This window comes from Uranotaenia lowii, chromosome 2, assembly GCF_029784155.1.
Source record: "Uranotaenia lowii strain MFRU-FL chromosome 2, ASM2978415v1, whole genome shotgun sequence".
Classification (NCBI taxonomy): Eukaryota; Metazoa; Arthropoda; class Insecta; order Diptera; family Culicidae; genus Uranotaenia; species Uranotaenia lowii.
The window spans coordinates 201,878,589-201,896,102 of NC_073692.1; the positions used below are offsets into that span (position 1 = coordinate 201,878,589).

The 17,514-nt window shown below is 39.3% G+C and overlaps 1 protein-coding gene across 2 annotated transcripts in view; it reads left to right on the forward strand.

Annotated features, from left to right (window-relative positions):
- LOC129740981 (lachesin-like) overlaps window positions 1–17,514 on the forward strand; it is a 343,414-nt gene that overhangs the window by 306,095 nt on the left and 19,805 nt on the right. For both annotated transcript variants that reach the window (XM_055732646.1, XM_055732647.1), the window contains exons 9-10: window positions 7,653–7,844; window positions 8,327–8,425. In XM_055732646.1, the coding sequence (XP_055588621.1) occupies window positions 7,653–7,844; window positions 8,327–8,425 (291 nt within the window). The remainder of the gene's footprint in view (window positions 1–7,652; window positions 7,845–8,326; window positions 8,426–17,514) is intronic.

The following is a 17,514-nucleotide window of genomic DNA, read 5'->3' on the forward strand; positions in this document are numbered from 1 at the left end:
TTATCCGCTTCACCTTTCCCTCTGTCTTTTTGTTCTCCGGTCCCGGTTTTCTCCAGCTCCTTTGCCGTGGTCCAACATCTACCGCTCCTGGAACCGCCCCAACACTCTAGAGACGGTAATGGTGAATGTTCAACATTTTTCCCAACTATCGGTGCGACAGGTCATGAAATTCCAGGTGTTTGGAAAGAATTTGTTCTCCCGACTCGCGTTGTTTCATGTCTATTTTCGTTAAATCGAAAAAACACGACTTCAAGTTTTAAAAGTACGTACATCAATGAGAAAGTTTGCAAAATTTGATTGATTTTAACCCTATGGTTAAAAAGTTATGCCCTGTTGCATAAGTCGCAATAATTTCGTGTTCGCCCTTTACTTATAACATATATGTGAGTACTTAAAGCAGCAACCGTGACATATATTATGTGTATAGCACTAAACCGAATAGCGACAGTTTTACTAGCGACACTTTTTACTAGCGAGATTCCAGTCACTCGAAGGCTTGTTATTCTTTTTTCAGTCCAGTAGGTGATTTCCATGTAGTGCATAAACTTTGTTTATGATATTTACTGTAGATTTTCCTTAGGCCATCAATCGCACACTCCAGGCCTCCTTGGAAACTTAGGACTAAACGTCGTTATGGTTTTCAATGTCGCGACGTATATGCGCCGTGTCGCTAGTAGGCAAAGCTGCTATGATTATTAGTGCTCATATTTTGGTTTATATCTGCTTGTATAATATTAAACACACGGTGAAGCGTTGCGATTTTTCACAAACTTATTTTCCTAAAATAAAGTTTGATCTTAGAATGTTCATTTAATAGGGGCAGGGCTACTCAGCCGAGAGCTGTCGTCATACAGAACCGGGCAGAATTTTGTGTGTGCTTCATCGCAGTTCTCGGCGTCATGGATTGTCGGAATCAGCCGATGGTAATATCAAGCCAGGATTTGGAACCTCCTGATGGACAAACAGTTACCGCAGAAAAGCGTCATTCCGATCCATCTGTATCTGCAAAGGGACCGTATGATGTTTTCGTGCGGAAAGTTGAAAAACCCATTATCTAATATAATTTCGGTATCCAAAGAATTGTTTACTAGTTACCAATCGGTGCGTGAAACGAAAAACAATAATTTCGGCAAATTACGGGTGATATTTGACGATCGTAATGACGCCAGCGATTCTGTTAAAAACCCCAAATTGACCTCACTTTACATATCCAGCTATCTTGTGATCGAAGAAACAAGCTGATCTTAATTATGAGAAGTTAGTTTCGGAAGGAAAAGGGAAATTAAAAGATCCTAGTTGCTATATTGAAGTGTCAAAAGCTCATGGAATCCAATTTAGTGAACCGATTGAAACAGTTTACACCATCGCAATCAACTTGTAGCGGAGAGGCGGGCCAAATGCGCATATTAAGGAAACTTTTCATTTTCTTCCATACTTCAATAGATAGGAGTCTAAAACTATATACACATGAGCGGACATCTGTTTTATATACGTTAGAGCAATTTTTCTCAGAAAATCTTGTGGAAGTTATTATATAATAAAAGTAGTCAAAATAGCCGATTTCCGAAACCCGCGGGCTAAATGCGCATTTTTATGTTTTTAGCAATATTTCATTTACACTTGCAATATTGCGATATTTGATTGAAAATGGTAGAAACGGATGCTAAGCATACGTCAAAGCTGAAATTTTGGCGAAATTTGATTTATCACTACTTCTTTTGCATGAAATACAGTTAGGTATGCCATATGGCCATATTTCATGGTAATATTTTGTTCATATCGTATTTTAATCGGATCACTATTAAGCATTTCTATTTTCACTGTCAGATTGTGATTTGGGCGTAGATTTAGTGTTTCGATGATAAAAAGAAAAAAAATTATAGGACTTATCTATTTCCCAGCTAACATGAAATCGTAATAGAAATGATAATCCAAATCGAATATTGCGACATTTTCAATAACTATCGTAAACACGTTGGTATTGAGTGATTTTCTATCATTCATTTACGGCAAGCTTTGCCCAAAAAAATTGAATCGGATAGCAGTTTAGTCAATTCGTAAATATGTCTCCAAAATGTTGAGAATATGTTCATTCGACATTTACTATTTGAGTGAACTGAATTATGATAAATGGTCCTTCAATTGACACTCTCTCCGGTCTCTTCCTTTGACCGGTTTGTAAAAAGAAAATCTCACCTATAGAGCTTTAGCGTAGACTAAGCTTGCCAGATTGCCCGATTTTATCCGGGTTTGCCCGGATATTAGATGAAAAATTTCGAGAAAGTCCGGTCCGACCCGGTTGCCTGGATATCGTGAAAAAAGTTCGGATATTGCCCGGATTTTTTCACAATTCTCACCAAGAAACCAAAAAAAAATCTAAGTTTTTGAGTAAGTTTATGCAAAATCGATTAACGGTATGGACATTTTCAACGGTTGTTTCAAATAATTTCTTAAATTTTTTTAAATATTTATGTGTTCCAAAAAGCTTTTGGAAGTCTGCAATTACATTAATGAAATAATAATTTCATCTTTTTTGCATTTTTTCTTTGCTTTTATATATAATAACACCTAAATTTTGCCCGGTTATTGCCCGGTTTTTGGATTTGAAAAATTGAAATCCATGCCCGGATTAAGCCAGGTTTTTTTTTTTAAATGCTCGGAATTGCTAGGCCCGGATGGGAGTGGGAAAATCTGGCAACGTTAGCGTAAACCATATCAACTGATGAGTTAGCATCGTGGTAAGATACCGGTCTGCTAACTCGGAGAACTGGAGTTAAAATATCGGTCGAGGAATTTTTTTCTCGTTTATTTAGCTTTTTGTTGGAAAATCGAATCGTTGGAATCTTGTCATTGTAGGTATATCGCCTCCACTTTTGTAGCTCTATGCTATTTTGGTAAGTTTAAGGGGGGGTTGGGGGTAGGGTCTAACGGGTATAAAAAACACCATTTTCACGATTTTTTTTCTAGAGCTATCGTTCAAACAAATGTATTCAAATTTTTTGCATTATACAAAGCATTGTTAAAAGAACATTTAGTATTTTTTTCGTAGAAAAATATTGAAAAATGAGCCGGTGACGGAGCACTTTCGAGGATGCCTTTTAAAAAACAGCATTTGCGGTGGACACTGTATCTCAGCACAGAATCATCTGAAGTCAAAAAATCAGAGCAAAATATTTTTAATGGATGTTTTTCTGGACCCCAACGTTTTTATTTAACTTAAAAAATTTTTTATGAAATTTTTGTGGCTGTTTGAAGTAAAAACTACGATTTTTCACGAAAAAATCCGCCATTTTTCACCTGTAAAATACCTACCTACCTAAGGGTCCAGCGCCGATTGACCGGCGCATAGGGCTGAGATAAAAGATCTCCACTGCTGGCGATCCGGAGCCAGCGTCTTCACTTGCTGCCAGCCGAGGTTCTCGTCAACTGTGCGGATTTCAGCGGCTAGACTTCGCCGCCACGAGCTTTTGGGCCTGCCTCTTCTTCGATGCCCATCTGGATTCCAGTCAAGCGCCTCTCTGCAAATCTCGTTTTCATCTCTTCGCAGCGTGTGCCCAATCCATCTCCACTTACGTTCCCGAATCTCGATTTCTAGCGCCTTTTGATGACACCGGCGATGAAGTTCAACGTTTGAGATCCAGTTGTCAGGCCACCAAGCGCGGATGATGTTCCGCAGGCAGCGATTCACAAAAACTAGCAGTTTTCGCGTCGTCACCGCATATGTGCACCAAGTTTCAAACCCGTACAGCAATACGGATTTGACGTTTGAGTTGAAGATTCGGATCTTAGTTCGTAGAGAGATCTGGCGTGACCGCCAGATGATTCGGAGACTCGCAAACGCAAATCGGGCTTTTCTGATCCGGGTCTCGATGTCCTTCTTGGTCCCACCATCAGGCGTAATCTGGCTACCAAGATACTGGAAGCACTCCACTGTCTCAACCTGTTGTCCAGATACCACGAAATTGGAACGATTTTCTGTATTGATTTCCATCGACTTGGTCTTTCCAACGGTGATTTTGAGACCTGCTGCCTTGGAGCTTTCGGTGATGTCGTCGAGTTTGCTCTGCATGTCTTGTTGTGTTTGGGTGAGCAAAACAATATCGTCTGCCAGGTCAAGGTCGTTCAGTTGCTCCATGATTGAAGGATTCCACGGCAATCCTCGGTTTGGTCTACAGTCAATCGATCCAGTCAAGATCTCATCCATTACGTTGAGAAAAAGCAGCGGTGACAAAATACATCCTTGTCTCACTCCAGCAGTTACCGGGATTGGTTCGGACAAGACACCGTCGTGCAAGACCTTGCACGAAAATGCCTCGTACTGTGCTTCGGTGAGATGGACTAGTTTCTCTGGGACCCCTCTTCGTCTAAGAGCAGCCCAGATGTTTTCGTGGTTCAGTCGGTCAAATGCTTTTTCGAAATCAACGAACACCAGCAGAAGAGAGTCCTGGAATTCGTTGATTTGTTCCTGTATTATTCGTAGCGTTGTGATGTGGTCCACACATGATCGTCCGGATCGGAATCCAGCTTGTTGCCGTCGGAGTGTGACGTCACAAAAACGAATGTATCGAAAAATTTACACTGTATCAAAAAATTGTCCGTACAGCACGTACCTTGAAATCCAAACAATCAAAAAGTGCACTTTTTCAGTCAATAAAAATACTACAATTACATCATTCGCTGCAGAAACTAGTCCTTTTTGTAGATCAGTATTAAAAATGGTTATAAATTAAACCTTAAATATAATCCAATTCATTTTGTATAGAAAGTCCCAAAAACGACGTCAAAAAATTGTCCGTACACTGAGGCATTTGTCAAATATAAGTCAAGTAAACAGTTATGTGTCAGTCTGTCAAACGCAGAAACGTGAATTGAATCTCAGCAAAGACAATTTCCAGTGGTCTGAGCGATAAATACAGTAAAATGAACTTTACCTAGCATAAATCAGTAGATTTCAACAATTTGTGGATTTAATTAACAGGAAAATGTCTGCTTATCACAAAAAAAAATTCCCGTTGACATCCGGAAACTGATTGTTGACCTGAAGAATGACGGTAAAAGCTTTTCCGAAATTTGTTGATTTACTTGTCTTCGAATTACGCATAGAACAGTAAAACGGCCATGATCGTCGGTTCAGTATGTCCTTCAGAACTTTAAGAAGACTAACTCCCTGGAGACTAATCGTATAATCTGATGGTTGGTTTGATCGTATTTTCGGGTCAAAACCAAACAATCATATTTATATTCCTGTAGACGTGAAATATGACTGATAAATCTATTTATTTTTCTCCGTCAATGAATGTCAAGTTTCCGGTGCCATTTGCGCTGAAAGCATACCACACCATTACATGGCCACCACCGTGCTTCACCGTCTGTCACAAATTTTTCGGATCCAACTCAATATTTGGATTACGCCATACTCTTACATGTCCGTCAGACCCAAAAATCAGCTTTCGTCAGTGGAAATGACGTTCTGCCAGAACTCTTCCGGTTCCAGAACATACTTTTGAGCGTATTCCAGCCGCTTTTTCTTATTTTTAGCAAATACAAACGGCTTCTTCAGAGCAACACGATCTCGGTATTTTTTCTCATGAAGTATGTTCCGTACCGTTTGAGGATTAACCTGTATGTTTTCAAAATTTTTCAGGCTGTCTGCTAGTTTCGGGGCATTCTCCGAGTTATCAACAAAAAAGGCAAGTTTCCTAGTAAATTAACAGATTTTTCGTGATTGATTGATAAGCTATAATGATCAAAGCGGCTATTTTTGTTTCACTTTGTTCTCACATAAGTTCCTATATTCTCTACAGTAGGCAGTAAGCAAAATACAATTCCCATTCTATGGGAATCCATTCCCTTTTCTGTTTCCTTCAGAAGACAAAGAACTACTACCTTGAAAGAAGGCTAAACGCCAGGAAGCCACCGTTGTGCATTTTTTAGTGACTGATCGGTGGCAGATAGCCTATGACAAATATCCCTTGTGCATCAAGCTCAGGTAGTACACTGGTTAAGATGTCGGAATGGCAAGACGATATAAAAATGGTGTAATGAGTTCGATACTTACTACCTACGACACTGTGGTTTTTTTTTCTTGTTTCTGGGATGAATTATCCAATAGGATGAAAAACTCATAAAATATTTTTCTATATTCGCTTGAATGTAGTGCTCATGAATCCTTTTTCTTGGGAGTATGTGGGTCAAGTTCAATATGAGAACCGCAGTGCATATTATATGACACATCTACGGGCAAAACCACTCGTCATAAGTTCGTCTTTATCTATCGCTATCGTAATGGACCTCCAGTACTTATACACCGTGGATGTTCTTTAATCGTCAATTTGGCATTATGTGGTTTCCACAGGGAGCACGAGTCCGTATGCCAGTAGTGCTTTTTCAAACATATCATCTTTGGCATACTAATCTTTCAGCGCATTTTCGGCACAGAGATTTGCTAAATGAATATTGAATTTTTGCAACCTCTTATTTGGGTGTACAAAGCTACAAATCTGCTGAATTGTCAATGTTTGTGCAATTTACGCATTTGTATTCGATATGTAGTTTGATGTTCTGCGCTGTATTTTCAAATGGCTAAGCAAAGTTTCTTCAGTCACCCAAATTGAAGAATTTAGAGGTTTTAATGAATCACATCTGGTACAGGCCACCCAATTAAGAACAGAATTTAATTTGAAAAAGTTATTAACAATTTTCGAAATTTGCATCCATTTTCGTTTTTAAAAGCATCAACCCTTTTTTGGATGCTACTGCATCTAAACTATTTAACAGCATTTTAAAGATTCTTCGGAATAGAAAATTTGAAGATCTGTTAGTGAGATTAAGAAAATTAACAAATTTATCGAAATCCCACTGTGCGTTACCACTGAACCATCACATCGGAGGGAACCCTCTTTTATTTTCGACTTCCACCCAGGCAAAGTCATCTGATTTACTAACGTTGCTGCCAAAAACTCATGCTATATGGGTTTGTTAACGCAGGAGCCTCAAACCCAAATTTTGTAGGACCAGCAAAACGCCACCAAAACTGTCCAACCGTGGAAGATGATTTTCTGCGGCCTTGCGGCAAACGGACAACTTCCCAAACCGGGCCAGGGTATACAGGCAGTTTCTTAACTTTTGATTTACGAGCCCAGTTCTAGTATCAATAAAGAAATGCTTAACATTTTATAGCACCAATTTATCAAGGATGGCTCCCGGAGCTGGAATGGTCATTCAGATGGTCAATCTGTTGTTTAGTCATGAATTTCAGGAGAGTGTTTCAGAAAAGTAAACAAGAACTCATGTGATGAGTAACCAATATTTGTTAGTTATACAGTAAGCTTTTCCAATATTCTTTTTCATTATAATATTATTAAATGGAATGGCCAATTAGAAAAGACATAAGTGAGAAATTGTGCCGATTTATGTTCAATTTTCATAGTAGAAACACCACCATAGCTTGTAATTTTCTCACTTACAGATAGGAGGGTGCTAAATACGTTGAGGCAGTACGTAATAAGTGGATGATACCTTATATATGAAGCTTTTTTAATATGACAGATTTGGTATTCGCTTAATAAATTAGTTCATATAAGATGTTTCTTGTATTTAACCTTAAAAAATATCTTCATATGTTCCACTTTTTATATCTTCTACTTTTCCAGCATCCACACCGCCTACAACATCTCCCGGTCCCCCGACGACGGCCGACAGCCAGCTGGTAGACTTTTGGCCCAACAACGGAGGTCGGAATGACACCTGGTTCTCTGGGGGTTCGCATCATCACGGGGGCAACGGCCCAGGAGGAGGTGGACAATTCCATCTTAATTCGTATTCCGTGCACACGGCGGATAAAAGTGAGTTTCACTATCGAAGATAGTCGGCCATCCTTCATTCACACATCCTTGAAGATCCCGGACATGTGCTTCATCATGCCGGCACCAAAAAAAGGTTGAATCATCAGCCCAGAGGCCCTCATCAGACCTTTTTTTTATATTTGCTGAACGACAACCGTCTAAAGGATCCCGCCCGGAAAATGATAATCCATAAATCCTCTTTTTCAAACACCGAACAAATCGTTCCCCCCACCCTCCCTCTTTTTTGCTACCTAACTTTTTCCTTTTGCCGTTGTTCAACTTTGTAATCCCAAAGTGGCCATCAGCACATAATAGAATTAAATTTACACTTGAGAGAAGACGAGGTGTTTTCCGGGGCAGCATTCCGTACTAGTAGTTTAGAAACCTTTTTGGCCGTCCGTTGTTTGGAAGAACCCGTAAATTGTTCGATCCTATTTAGGTAACTGTTTCTTTTTTCTCCGGTTTTTTTTTCTAATCGACAGATTCCAAATTTTCGTCCAATCTGAACGAGATTGACAAGTCGGAACAAAAGTCATTCGACTCAAAGGTCATCTATTGGTCATCGAGTAGGAGCACATTTGGTAAGAAAAGAGTTTTCAATTCGCTTCACTTAATAAATATACAATATATCGCTATTCTCCAAGATTATCTCTGCTGACGTCTAGTTAAATGCTTTTGCAATTAATGACCTTTAAGGAAAATTATAACTACGATTTCGGACTTTTGCTATAGTAAATAAAATGCAAAATACAATAATAAAACTACATGTACATTAGAGTGCCCCCCATCAGGGATGCTTTCCTCCGTGGTGTTTTTACGGAGCCGGAGAATTTCAACACTGCAGTATTATTGTCATTAACTCTCCGGAGAGATTGTTAGTTTTTCACCACTCTCTATCTGCTATCGAAGTACTCGAGTGTCATATACACTAACTTAAACTCGCACCGCCACCAGATCCTCACATTGGAGCATAAATGTTTACACCGTAGAGCTCCGTAGAGTGGCAAATTTCCTCACCGGCGAGAATCACCTGCGTTTTTTTGTGACTTGGCTTTGCCGAACGTAAGGAAAGCAGGAAGTTGAAAGCAATGTGCCATAAGACAGTAGGTATCCATTCCTTAGCCATTCTTACGGGGGGCGTTCGTAAATTAATCGTTTTGAGTGATGCATCTGTGGATCGATTTATTTTGGTAGATGTCAAAAAACCATCCAAAGCATTTGATTTACATTCAAAAAATCACTTCGACCAAAAACATCATTTTATTTCTACGAGAAGATAGCAATTTGCGAAAGCCCGGTATAATAAGCTTAAAAAATTTAGTAATCTGATGAAAACGAAATCTATTTAAAAAAAAATCCATCGTTGCAACTGGAGACAATTGTCATCAAAATGGAAAAATGTAATGTAAATATATTAAATTAACAATATTACACTCCAATAATACAAATACTCATTTTCAACATGGATCAACAAAAATTGAAGTTTAAAATCCAACTTTTTTTTCCATATTCTTTGCATTTTTTTTAATGATTCATGTCACATAAAATTGAACAATTCAATCAATAAGAAATGTTCCAGATTGCCCGAATTTATCCGGGACAAAACTTGAAAAAATTCCCGGGAATTATGCAATAAGTTCACTCGGCCCGAACTTTTCAGAAAATTGTAATAATTAAAAAAAAAAGTTTTAACAAAATAAACATTTTTATTTCTAGAAATCTTCAATAAGATTTGAAAGCAATAGATTTGGATTGGTAAAACATTTCTTCTTCAGATAAACAAACTGTTTCTTTATTGCTAGTCCTATTGGAACTGCCCCTTCAAGTATACTATCACACGAAATACCCCTAAATGTAGACAATCACCTGCAATGTTTACGTGTTCAATAACTAGATCGATCGGTTTTCTCGGTGGTGTATGTGGTGAACATAAGAGCTCCCACTCTCACAACAATAGAGCTCCCACTCTCACGCTCGGTTGTTGAGTTCAATATAATCTCTCCGGTGGTGTTAGTTGAACATCTCCGTGGTGAAATGCAGAGAAACTCCGTGGGGAATCGAAAAACCCGCACCGCGGAGATTCTCCTTAGAGAAAATGCATCCCTGCCCCCCATGACCCAAATTTAAAAAAAAAAAGTTATGCGCTGCTAGATAAAATTAATCCTAGGCCAAGTACAAGATCTCATGCCAAATTTGGGCCAGATCGGATCATCGGGGAGGAGTCGCTCAACGAGCCTGAAGTTTATATGGGAGTTTGTGACATTTTGTTCAAGATAAACATGAAAAACCAGTTTTTCATCAATAACTTTAGTTCCCTTCGGTCGATTTCTTTTGAATACGGTTTTTCTAAAATCATGACAAATATTTCATCCGAAGACTGCATTTTGATAAGAATTAAGATATAGAAGTTATTAGGCTTCAAAAATGAGCTAACCTTTTTAAGAGTGGTTTTTATCTCTGTTAATGATGCGTCAACACGTTCGACCATCCCGACTCATTAACATTGATTAATGCTACCCTTGAAAAAAAAGCCCATTTTTGAAGGGTAATAACATTTTCATTTTAATTCTTATCGAAATGTTTAAGAAAAGCCGAATTCAAAAGAAAGCGACCGAAGAAAACAAAAGTTATTGATGAAAACTCACGGTATATTTTTAAGAGCTATCTCAAGAAAAAAAAATCGGCACCTCCGAATATTTGCCACAATATAGAGTAGACTCTCCTCTATCCAACTCACTTATCGAAAAAAACGATCCAGGGTTCTCAAAAAACTTTATTTTAAGATTTGTGAACAAAATACACCAGCAAAATTCTTAAGTTTCACTAAATGTTTAATCTAAGAACTTCAAGTTCTACATCATTGAGCTTAGATTAGAAAGTATTAGAGAAACATGAGATATCAAAGATAGAAAACATAGATTCAGGCAACGCTGCGAGGACGCCAATGACAACCCCTGAGGGGACGCTTACAGAGTTGTTATGGCCAAGACGCGGAGCGGAGGTGCGCCACAGGAATCGTGTCCCTACAAACTGCGAGAAATCGCCAACGAGCTGTTCCCACAGCACGGGGAAGTTACATGGCCGAGGGTCCCAACGACTGGGATACGAGTGAAGAGGAGCAGATTTCGCTGTAGGAACTGCGCTCCGGGTCCGGATGGCATCCCTAATGTAGCAGTCAAGACCGCGCTCATGGAACATCCTGAAATGTTCCGGTCATCACTGCAACAGTACGTGGATGAGAGGGGCTTCCCAGACGTGTTGAATCGACAGCGATTGGTGCTCCTGCCAAAACCGGGAATGTCTTTCTCTCGTGGTGACACAACAGGTACAAAACAGTTGGCGACGAGGATGGGATCGATTCGTTCAACTTATGGTCCATTCCATTGTCTTCGGTGTGCAACAGAGTCAGCGTGAAGTCTGGATCCGATGATCAGGTGCGACAGCTACAGCAAATGTTTCCCGAGCTCTTCCAGAACTCCTTGAGATTGTGCACTAAGACACAGGTGAAATTGTACTTGAAGACAAATTCGCAGCCTTTTTTTTATTAGTTGATCACCCAGGTGGTAAATCCATTTTACGGATTGCATTCCAAGGTACGGCGAGCCACCGCGTCCCCCCAGTTTGCTACTCTGGGTCCATGGGTGCAATTGGACGACTCATAATACTATGTACCCCTACGCCATAAAATTCACCTGGGGCCTCTGGCCATAATCCCCATCCGGACCTGCAACGAAGGCTATACCCGAGATGGAAGACCATATTCGCGCAATGCGCTCCACGGCAAATACTCGTTTTTGTACGTGCTACACCAGCAATCGTCAACCACTCTTTGTCACGATTCACGACTCACGGGTTGGCAGTCCGTTCGCCGCTACTCGTGACTCGAGTCCCACACATTCGATCTCTTGTCACAATTTAAGCCGTCTTGACCCGTCTCTCCTCGTGACTGGAGACCCTCTCACATCCATCCTCTTGTCACAATTCGAGGCGACTCTACCACCTCTCCTCGTGTCTCGAGGGCCCTCGTTCGGTACGTCTCTTGACCCAATTCAAGACGAGAACAACTCGCCTCTCCTCGGGTCTGGAGATATCCACAAATCCCACAATTTCTCCGTCTCGACTCTTCGAGACTCATCCTGAGGCCCATCCAACGGGCGCCACATATTACGGCACAAGGCCCCTCTGCCCGTCGTGAGTCGGTCATATCCGCGAATCAGGGCTAGGACCACCCGACGCGCGAATTCGACCAACACCCGCTCGAACATTTGGTCGTCTCGCATATCGGGGTCGCGACTACCCGATACACGTTACGACCCCTCCCTCTTGCAACTGAGCACTGGTACCAAGGTGCCCAGTCGCACCACGTTTTTGTCACACTCGGCACGCAGCCCGTCGGTAGCTGACTGTACCAAGTGTGACGTGTAGTTCTCTTGGCCGTACATCTACAGGTGACAAGTCTGTAGACACGATACCACTCTGCACCACGGGGAGGTTGAACTACTTCGCAGAGCAAGTAATTCTCAGCCTGTGTATGTACCACGACGTACGGTTGCTCAAGCAGCCCACGAAGCTCTGGAAGCCGAACTACAACGAATGGAAGATCTCGGCATCATTACTCCGGTCGAATATTCGTGCTGGGCAGCACCTTCTGTAGCTGTCAAGAAGGCGAGTGACAGTGTACGAATATGCGGAGATTACTCGACGAGCTTGAACGACGCTCTCCCGCCAAACAAATATCCTCTCCCCATTCCTAATGATATTTTTTCCTCTCTTGCTGGAATGCGCATATTTAGCATAATTGTTTTATCGTACGCTTACTTGCAAATCGAAGTTGACGATGAATCTAAGGATTTGCTCACGATAAACACGCATCGTGGGTTATTCAGGTTCAACCGTTACTGGGGTCAAACCAGCACCCGGGGCCTTTCAAAAGATAATGGACTCCATGGTTTCTGGATTGAAGGGTGTTCGTGTTTATCTGGGTGATGTGCTCGTCGGCGGACGAAATGCCGAAGACCACCTTCACAATCTTCGTGCAACTTTAGATCGCATTAAAGATTTTGGTTTCCATTTGCAGCTTGAAAAATGTCGATTTTTTATGGAAGAAATAAAATACCTTGGACATATTGTGAGCAGCTCTGAAATTCGTCCTGACCCAGATAAACTACAAGCTATATCGAATATGCCTCCTCCAACCAATCTGCAGGAGCTGCGGGCATTTCTTGACTCAAAATTCGTGGCAAAAATGCATCGGTTACGACATCCTCTGGATCAACTTCTCAAGTCGAATTGTCGTTGGAACTGGTCATCGGAATGTCAACAGTCTTTCGAAGAGTTTAAGCAGATATTGAGTTCCGAATTACTTTTGATGCATTTTGACCCTCACCATGATGAAATCATCGTTGCGACTGTCACTTCCATCTGTACCGTTGAGCCGTCAACACGTACGCCGGAGCATCGTATCGTTGCTGTGTACCTGCAGGAACATTTTACATTATTTATTTTTTCCTTACCTGTATTTCAATCAGCACTTTTCAGTGCTAAAATTATTTTCATTTTCTTTTATTCATATTTTCTCTTTTCTTTCCAGCATGGGGAAGTCATCGGCCGGCTCAAGGGCCGGTAGGAAACGGATTGCCGAGCCTAATTCAGGTCCATCGCCCAAAAAAGTTGAAATTTCCAACTCATTCGATGTCCTTCATAACATCGGTGATGAGGAAATATTCATATTTAATTCTGATAAGAGTACTAAGAAACCTTCTTCTTCTTATACTCTTAAAAACGAAAAGATTCCACCCATAACGGTCACGATTCCTGACTTCAATGCCTTTCGAAAAGAAATCGTCACTTCCGTCAAGGATGTGAAGATTTCTTTTCAGATCGGTCGAAGGGGAACTGCTCGTATATTGGCAGAATCTTTTAATGATTTTCAAAAGGTTTTAAATTATTTGAATAATAAAAAACACCAATTTTTTACGTACGACACTAGAAGTGATCGTCCATTTAAAGTTGTACTTCGTGGTCTCACTGGCGATCAGACACCGGATGAGATCACAGCTGAATTAAATTCTTTGTTAGGTTTTTCTCCAATTCAAGTAATTCAAATGAGGAAAAGAACCAACACGAATAATACCAGTAGTGTTGGTTTTGCTCCTGAACTTTATTTGATCCATTTTAAAAAGGATCAGGTTAATAATTTGCAAATTCTTGAAAAGGCTCGTCTTATGTTTCATTGTCGAGTCAAATTCGAACCTTTTCGTAAATCTTCTACCAATTTTCTTCAAAATATTACGCAATGTCGTCGTTGTCAAGCTTTTTGTCACGGCACTAAAAATTGTAGAATGAATGCCAGATGCATGTTTTGCGGCTCATTCGATCATGAAAAATCTAAATGCCTTTTTGGTGGTGATAAGCCAAAAACAGAATTTTTTAAGTGTGCGAATTGCGCAGGTAATCATTCCTCGAATTCTCTAGAATGTCCCGTTAGGGCAAAAATTGTTGCTTCTAGAAAAAACCCCAAAGTTTCCAGAAAAGTTTCTTCTCCTCCTTCCTCTTTTTCGTCTTCACACGTCGGACCGGCAAACAATCTGCCTGTTCGCAGTCAGCCTCGGCCTACATTGGAATCACGGCTGGGTAATACCCGAAGTGATTTTAATGTTACCTGGGCTGATTCTGCGCCACAGACTCGTTGTTTATCGTTCTCAGAGGTGGTTGAAAATGGGTTGCCTTCTCCAGGCATAAATAATAAAAATGGGAAAAAACCAAGTCTCAACGTTCATGCGAAGGCTTGGGAAAATCCCCGAAATTCAAATACTTGTTCTTCTCCTTCATTTTCTGATCCTCAGAATTTTGTTGATTTGGGTGAGATTACTGAGGAAAAATTAAAATTTTTGCATCAAAATTTAATGGAAATGATGCAACTTATGTTGAAAGCAAATTCAATGTTTGAAGCTTTCCAAACTTCTTTTAATTATGCTAACAAAATTATTATGACTTTGCGATTCCCTCATGGATCCAAATAGATGTTTAAATATCATGAATTGGAATGCTAGATCTTTGCTGGCTAACCAAGATGAATTCTTTTTATTTTTGAAAAACCAAAACATACATATTGCTGCCATCACTGAAACTTTTTTAAAGCCAGACAATAACTTGAAAAGCAATGCTTTCTTTAAAATTTTGCGAAATGATCGACTTGATCGACAAGGTGGGGGTGTAGCTATTGTCATCAATAGTCGTCTCAAATTTAGACTTCTTCCTTCTTTCAATACAAAAGTCTTAGAAACAATTGGAATTGAATTAGAAACTTCTATGGGGAAAATTATAATTGTTGCCGCATATTTGCCTTTCCAATGCAGCGGTGAACAGAAAAATTTTTTGAAGGGAGATTTACAAAAACTCACCAGAAATAAATCTAAATTTTTTATTATTGGTGACTTTAATGCAAAACACCGATCTTGGAATAATATTTCATCAAATTCTAATGGGAATATTTTGTTTAATGATTGCTCTGCAGGTTATTAGGTATACTGTTGAATATCCTAATGGGCATACTTGTTTTTCTTCAATTAGAAATCCTTCCACAATTGATTTGGTTCTAACGGATTTAGGCGAGCATTGTAGTCAATTAGTTACTCATGCGGACCTCGATTCAGACCACCTTCCAGTAACATTTTCTTTATCCCAGAGTCCCATTGAAAACCCTTTAAAATCAATTTTTAACTTTCAAAAGGCTAACTGGGAGCGATATATGAATTTTATTGAACGTAATTTAGATGTAAACGTTCCACTGAATTCAATAGAAGATATTGATTTGGCTGTAGAAAATTTGACAACTTCAATAGTCAATGCTAAAGCCGCTTCAATACCTAAAGTTAAACATAAATTTAATCAACCTTTAATTGATGATGATCTTCAGTTCTTGATACGACTGAAAAACATTCGTCGACGCCAATATCAACGTACTAGGGATCCTTATTTGAAATTAATATATTGCGACCTTCAAAAAGAGATCAAACGTCGTTTAAATTTCATTCGTAATGAAAATTTTGCTAAAGCAGTAGAGGATATAAAACCCTACTCAAAGCCTTTTTGGAAATTAACTAAAATTCTGAAAAAGCCCCAGAAGCCAATTCCTACTTTGAAAGATGGGGATAAACTTCTTTTAACTAATTCAGAAAAAGCTCAAAAATTAGCCCAACAATTTGAGTCCGCTCATGATTTTAATTTAAACGTTGTAAGTCCAATTGATGCTCAAATTTCCCTAGAATTTGATGATATTCTTTCTAAGCAAAATGTGTTTGAAAGTTCTTGTGAGACAAATATTGATGAACTTAAATTGATTTTCAAAAAATTTAAAAATATGAAAGCTCCAGGGGAAGATGGGATTTTCTATATTCTTATTAAAAAGTTGCCTGAAAGAACTTTAAATTTTTTAGTTAAAATCTTCAACAAATGTTTTCATTTGGCTTATTTTCCCAATAAATGGAAAAATGCCAAAGTAACTCCAATTTTGAAACCTGGAAAAAGTGCTTCAGAGCCTTCAAGTTATCGGCCAATTAGTTTGCTTCCTTCTTTAAGTAAACTATTTGAGAGAGTTATTTTGAATAGAATGATGATTCACATTAATCAGAATTCTATTTTCCCTGATGAACAATTTGGTTTTCGTCATGGACATTCTACTACACATCAACTTTTGAGTGTAACTAATATGATTAACGCTAGCAAATCTGAAGGTTATTCAACTGGTGTTGCTCTTCTTGATATTGAAAAAGCTTTTGACAGTGTTTGGCACAAAGGTTTAGTAGCTAAATTAGCTCGATTTGATTTTCCTGTATATCTCACCAAAATTATTCAGAATTATTTGACTAGCCGAACTTTGCAAGTAAGCTATCAAAATTCATGTTCTGAAAGGACACCCATTAGAGCTGGTGTCCCTCAGGGCAGTATACTTGGGCCAATTTTATACAATATTTTTACTTCTGATCTTCCTGATGTACCAGAAGGAAAAGGTAGAAGATTATTTGCTGATGACACTTTGCTTTCAGCCAAAGGTCGAAATTTACGGGTGGTACGCAGTAGATTGCAACAAAATTTAAATTCCTTTTTGAATTACTTGAAAATGTGGAAAATTTCTCCTAACGCTTCCAAAACTCAACTTATTTTATTTCCCCATAAGCCAAGAGCAAATTTTTTAAAACCTAATGAAAATCATTCCATAACTTTTAATGGGGTTTCATTAGAATGGTCTGATCACGTGAAGTACTTGGGACTCACACTTGATCGGAATCTTACTTTTAAAAATCACATTGAAGATATTCAATCAAAATGTAATAAATACACTAAATCTCTTTATTCTCTCATCAACAGGAAATCCAGGTTGTGTCTGCGAAATAAGATGTTAATCTACAAACAGGTATTCCGACCAGCGATAATGTATGCAGTTCCGATTTGGTCTAGCTGCTGCGCGACGAGGAAGAAAGTCATCCAGAGGATTCAGAACAAGGTTCTGAAAATGATTTTGCGGCTTCCACCTTGGCACAGCACCGAATATCTTCATCGGATTGCAGGCATTGAAACTATCGAAGAGATGGCCAACAAAATAATCTCCAACTTCAGAGGCAAATCGATGCAGTCTTCCATCGCAGAGATTCGCTCTCTCTACAATTAG